The sequence below is a fragment of the Lates calcarifer genome, linkage group LG6 (assembly GCF_001640805.2).
Source record: "Lates calcarifer isolate ASB-BC8 linkage group LG6, TLL_Latcal_v3, whole genome shotgun sequence".
NCBI classification, from domain to species: Eukaryota; Metazoa; Chordata; class Actinopteri; family Centropomidae; genus Lates; species Lates calcarifer.
Genome location: NC_066838.1, coordinates 6,596,033 through 6,602,045, shown reverse-complemented (window position 1 = coordinate 6,602,045; position 6,013 = coordinate 6,596,033). Strand labels below are relative to the sequence as shown.

Genomic DNA, 6,013 nt, shown 5'->3' with positions numbered 1-6,013 from the left:
ATTGTAAAATACTAAACACCAAGGTTCTAGAAATGACCCAGTGCTCAGTAAATCTCAGAGACAGATTAAAAACTTAGCTGTAATACAAATACAAATAGTGATCCGTCCCATTAGACTGTTCTAATGGCTGACATTTTGACTCACAAAAGGACAGATATAAATAATATTAAAGATGGCTTCATCAAGAGTCCCATGTCATGTCACTGAGTGAGCTGGCACTATATCACAACCTTAAGACTAGCTCATCTAAATGGAACGCAGCCATCATTAATGCTATTAATCCCACCTGTGCTGTGCAAAGATAAACACAGTTTATAGTTGATAAACAAAAAGTTCAGTTCAGTATCAGGTAGAGAAAAGGACTTTCACACAACAGACATCTTTTCATGCCACAGTACAAAGGGCACACGTAAATAATGAACTCATTGATGGCTGAATTCCATTTAGCTGCTTCAGTGTCAGGGTTCTAGTATTGTCCATGTTGTGGCTCCTGTGTTTTTTCTGCTCCAACAAGTCACAAGCTTCATCTTCTGTTAGGCTTTGACTGGATCTTGTCCTCCTTATAACAACATATGCACATTTATTGTCATAAAACAGCTGCTATCAGCAGCTATCATGCAATTCCATTTCAAAATGTGCAATATCTGTATTTAGTTCATTTTCTGTCTCTATGTATAAAGTCCTGTGTACATTGCTCTTCTGTTAGTACTTTTTATTACATTGTCATGTTTATACTGCTCTTATGTGTATATTTTTATAGCATTATTTTGTTTTCTATCTTGTCTTTTATTTGTATTTATGTCTTTTTCTATCTTTTCAATCACTTATGCTGCTGCAACAATGTAAATTTCCCCATTGTGGGACTAATAAAGGATTATCTTATCTTATCCTAACAATATTCAGAATTATCTAGTTAAGATGCAAAATATTTGCAGTATAGTGTTGTGATAACAAGAAATCTAATTTATAATCTCAGGAGATTGAATATCATTATGACAAGCAAGATATCATGACATGAGAGTAACTTGTTGTAGTGAGCTATTTATTTTCATGGGGAGCCATTTTGGCAAATACGTTGTACAATGTGTCCCTAGATCCTTCAGCATTTTTTAAATTGTGATATAAGCTGCAAAGACAATCAACAAAAGGATACAGTGTTCTTCCCTCCTCCAAGGACATATATTTGACTTCCATAATGAGCTCAGCACATCTTTAATTAACAAATATTAAAATATTTACAGTCTGAATACAGAGTTCATGAGTAATTACAACAGAGCCAAGTTTTATCACTATGCACACAAATAGCAGAGATGTGGTCCAACATGTTGCATCACTCAAAATATTCTGTCCAAGAGTTCTTTCCATCACCTTTTCCTCCTGTCGTCTGCTCCCTTACACAGTCACACTCACACACACGCTACACTCATGAAAAACATAAAAGGTGCTGATGCAGGCAACACTTCCTGGTTTGTTTCTTCTCTTCCCCTTTTCTTAGTTTGAGGTATGTTCTTTGCGGATCTGTGGATGAGCTGGATTTTCACATGTTCATGAAGCTGCTGCTTTCTTCTCTTTGTAAGTCGCCATCATTTTCTTGATCTCTGCGATCGCCTTTCCTGGGTTGAGTCCCTGTGGAGCAGCGTGTCACACAGACTGTGAGACACTAAAACTCTATTAACTCTGTCAGACTCTGTGTGTGTGTGTGTGTGTGTGTGTGTGTGTGTGTGTGTGTGTGAGTGAGTTTAAATACCTTGGGACAAGTCTTAGTGCAGTTCATGATTGTGTGGCAGCGGTAGAGAGAGAAGGGGTCCTGAAGTTTAGACAGACGTTCCTCAGTGAACTCATCACGGGAGTCAATCATCCACCGATACGCCTGTGGGACAATAACAGTGTTCATAATAATAATAATATTAACACACCAAGTCTAAGCACAGGTGAGACTAGATAAACCTGAATGTAGGATGTCCTAAAACGGTATTTCATTCTTATTAATGCATTTTAAATTTCAATTCCTGGATCATACATCTCTTTAAAACAGATGTTTCCAAATTGTCTTTACCCACCTGCATCAGGACAGCAGGTCCCAGATATTTGTCTCCATTCCACCAGTAGCTGGGACAGCTGGTGCTGCAGCAAGCACACAGGATGCACTCGTACAGGCCGTCCTGTTGGGTTAAAGACAACAACTTAATCTGACAGTCTCTGCGGCTTTTTACGGCAAAGAAAAATGCTGACGATACGAGTATGAGTGTAACATACAACACATGTTAATGCACGACAGGTCAGCTCATCTGTTAGCTGCTACTGCCATAATATGACAACCTGCAATATGGCTGCCAAGAGATGTGTTATATGATTTGTGTAACGTGCTTGTATTTCTTACAGTAAGAAGTTTATTTACCAGCTTTTGCCTGTCCTCCACCGACTGGAAATACTGCTCCTTCCCTTCTTGAGCTTCATCCTTCTTTTTCAGGTAGGGCTCGATGGATTTGTACTGTGCATAGAAGTTGCTCATATCCTGATGGAAACGATATGAGGAAGAAGTCAAACAACCAATAAATGCACTACATATAATTTACTTATTCCTTCTTTAATTCATGCTATTTTTACACACATCAGTTTTCATCATGTTCAAATATTGCCCTTGAATGAAACAGTCTTTTCTACACTCGCAGTACTTACAGGCACCAGATCTTTGACCACATACATGTGTGGAAGTGGGTAGATTTTTGTTGGTTTGTTTATGTTTGTGTCGATTTTGTTGAGGCATGCCAGTGTGTTGCCTCCGTTGATGTTCATGGCACATGAGCCGCAGATACCTGAAGAAACACAGCAGTCAGTGGGTCAATGAAATCTGCCACAAAGGTTCATGTTTCCATTATTATGTGCAAGTTGAATCCAGTTGTTCTTTGTGTCTTACCTTCACGACAGGAGCGTCTGAATGTGAGCGTGGGGTCGATCTCATTCTTAATCTTAATGAGTGCATCCAGAACCATTGGACCACAGCTATATATGAAGAGGAATATGTAAATAGGTTACAACGTGTATAATAATACAGTAAAAACTACAGTACAGCTCAGCAATGTTCCAATGCTGGACTTGGTCATGACTTACCTGTTTAGATCAATTTCATATGTCTGCATTCGTGGTTTGTCTCCGGCGCTATCAGGGTCCCAGCGGTAAATCTGGAACTTCTTGATTTTGGGTTCAGGAGCCGGAGCAGCTGCAGTCTGAGCGTACCGCACCATCTGCATCACAGATAACAAAGAGAGGCAGCACATATTCGTTCATTTGTAATGATTTCTCTTTTTGGTTGGTTTGTTCTTTACATTTTAAATTCCTCTTTTATCTCTTGCACTAAAGCACAGTCTGTCAGATAAGAGCACAATAAAGAGTTCTGTACAAAACAACACGTCATAACTTGACCTCGCTGCTGGTTACGTCAACCTAGGCTAAAATGAGGCACCTATCCTGTAACACCAGAGGATACTGTTACATCAACTCATACACACATGGCACTTTACTTGTATTGCACCAGTGTAAAATAATTCAGAATGAAGTGACAACATAATACTACACAAGAAAAGGAGTAGTAGATCAAAACACACAAAAATAATTCTGATAAAAGCTTTTAAAGATCATATCATGAATGAGCATGCATATGAATGAATATCGTGAATATTGAAAATATTAAACATATAATTAGAATCTTTGAGACACACAGTTGTTATTAATCAGTGTTTTTCACTGTATCTTGTATCAATGTGTTATTCCTTTGTATAAGAAGGTACAGAGTCTCCCCCTGGTGGCAGCTTGGATGAACTGTCGTAACAGTGTTACATCACTATGCAGCCTTTGATTACCTAACTGACTCTTTAAGGACAATCAAAGATGAGCTACAGCACAATAACATAAATATTTTTGTAAAGTTGTAAGAAGTAAACATATACTTAGGTATCCTAACTGCTGAAAAGCTTTCAGACTTGATAAATCAATCCTTTAATCGGAGGGAGGAGTTGCACAACAGCTAAGCTCATTCACAGTCGGATAGGGTTGCTATAAAGATGTATTATAGTGTATTGAAAATGAAAATTTCCACTACATTCATTCACACTTATGAAGCAGGAAGTACTAGAATAAATTTCTTTAATGTTCTGTCACATTTCCACACACAGCCTGCGAGTAGGGTGTTACTACAGGTCATTATAACAAAGCTGGTGTTACACACTCTTTTGGGGTGAAACACTGTAGCTTCATTGTCAATACAACTACAAAAACACACAGTTGTTAACAAATTTCTCAGCGTGGTCTCTAAGGCACGTCTGCTACTAAATACCTCTAAGTCTAATACTAAAGAACATATTCCTGTACTTACCACCATCATGCCAGAGTTCCTGATCGCCAAAACATTTCGGCTCAGGGTGACACAGACCACCGACATCTTTCTAACTGGATATAATAGTGCTGGGGACAACACTTCAGGACAGGACAGGACACCGGCTGCTGTTGTCTCAACTACCTTGTATGAAAGCCGGAGTCCCGCCCTCTATGTACGTCATGGATGTTACCTTCACGTGCTCCCTCTCAGCTCTTTCATCCGGATTTCACCACAAAAACCGGCGCACAAATACATATTGTTCTGCAGCCGCAGTGCAGTGATAACAAAATGAGCCTCAAACATTAATATGTTATCATATAAATCACATTTACCTTTAACTGGGTCGAAAATGTATACTCGATACAAGGAAAACATATTTATCCGATAGCACCTGAAGGCACCATGTGTATGAGCCTGTTTCACAACTCTCATTGCCATGAACGACGGTCAGTTACATACACAGGAATATCTGAAAACATACAGTGTCATGCTGGTGTTATGTGTAAGTCAGTTTTAACTGGGTAATGACCACAACATGTGTTTTTATCTGATAAGACTGAACTTACACTGAGTTTTCAAAAGATATTTTTCCAACTTTACCAAATTTATTCAGATTTTCTTGTTTGTTTTGTTTTGTTTTGTTTTGTTTTGTTTTGTTTTGTTTTGTTTTACTAATTTCTTCTCTGACTCAGCATGTAATTTTTTAGGCAATCCCCATGAAGTACTTTAGATTTTGTGTTACTCTCAGCACACATTGTTACTCAATATGTCCTTGAGCCATCCATTTTTATTTGTCATATAAACCATGCTATGTCACTGAAGTTCAGTTTTAGAAAATATAAACAGTCGTTTTTCATAGACACCTTCCTGGTACCTCAATAAAGACCCACTCTGTGTGGTTTTATTATGTGTTTTTTAATGCACTATATGTACCACGGTCATGTGATGATCACAGTCTGTGCTTATTCAATATGCATGAAATCACAGACGATGTACACACTAAGCTGTTCTGATGGTAAATGGATTGAAGGTCGAGGGAAAAACTTCTCATGTAGATTTGAACTGATTTAATTATCTTTGTCCTCATGGCCAATAAATCTGAACATTTACTACTGACTCATCAGATTAGAAATAAGCAGTACCTGCCGTCTGTGATATTGGTGTAAGCAGACTACAGGGCCAAATATGTTTTGTTTTTTCCCATTAAATAAAACTTTTTCAGATTATGTTATTTAACTTTGAATTGTATCAGTCACACAGATCACCTAAGAATCCCACGGACCTTACAGAGGACAGAGTCAGGTGCAAAGACTATAGCGATTCCAATTTTTGGATATTTTCAGAATAAAAGCATGTCCCCTGTGGGAATAATCCTTAGACATATAATACTCCACTCAACGACTAAACACAGGTTGAAATCTTGTTGAAACTAATATCTCCATATAGAAAAAAATCAGTCTGAGTTTTTGCTGGCCATGTAGATACATGGTGTAATTGACTGGCCATATATAACCATAAATGCAGGCTGTGAATGAGATGTTCTTTAAAGATTTTCTTTAGTGTAATCAATCATAATTTCCTGTTTGCTCCTCTCTTTTCACTTGAATAATGTTGCAAAAATTATGTTGTTCTGGTCAA

The 6,013-nt window shown here is 37.9% G+C and overlaps 1 protein-coding gene across 1 annotated transcript; it reads right to left on the bottom strand.

Annotated features, from left to right (window-relative positions):
* Window positions 1-1,025: 1,025 nt before the first annotated feature.
* On the bottom strand, window positions 1,026-4,534 carry LOC108882609 (succinate dehydrogenase [ubiquinone] iron-sulfur subunit, mitochondrial). Its single transcript, XM_018675196.2, has 8 exons — window positions 4,373-4,534; window positions 3,112-3,245; window positions 2,918-3,003; window positions 2,680-2,816; window positions 2,399-2,515; window positions 2,061-2,162; window positions 1,748-1,870; window positions 1,026-1,626 (listed from the first exon to the last, which is right to left on the bottom strand). The coding sequence occupies exons 1-8, from the start codon at window positions 4,436-4,438 to the stop codon at window positions 1,546-1,548; spliced, it is 846 nt and encodes a 281-aa protein (XP_018530712.1). The 5' UTR covers window positions 4,439-4,534; the 3' UTR covers window positions 1,026-1,545.
* Window positions 4,535-6,013: the final 1,479 nt, after the last annotated feature.

What these genes read in the sequence shown, in the direction of transcription:
- LOC108882609 (XM_018675196.2), bottom strand. Translation starts at nt 4,438, where the DNA reads ATGTCGGTGGTCTGTGTCACCCTGAGCCGAAATGTTTTGGCGATCAGG. An exon ending in TATGAAATTGATCTAAACAG is followed by an intron (nt 3,004 to 3,111) that starts GTAAGTCATGAC and finishes CTTCATATATAG; the next exon opens with CTGTGGTCCAATGGTTCTGG. An exon ending in TGGAGGACAGGCAAAAGCTG is followed by an intron (nt 2,163 to 2,398) that starts GTAAATAAACTT and finishes TTAACCCAACAG; the next exon opens with GACGGCCTGTACGAGTGCAT.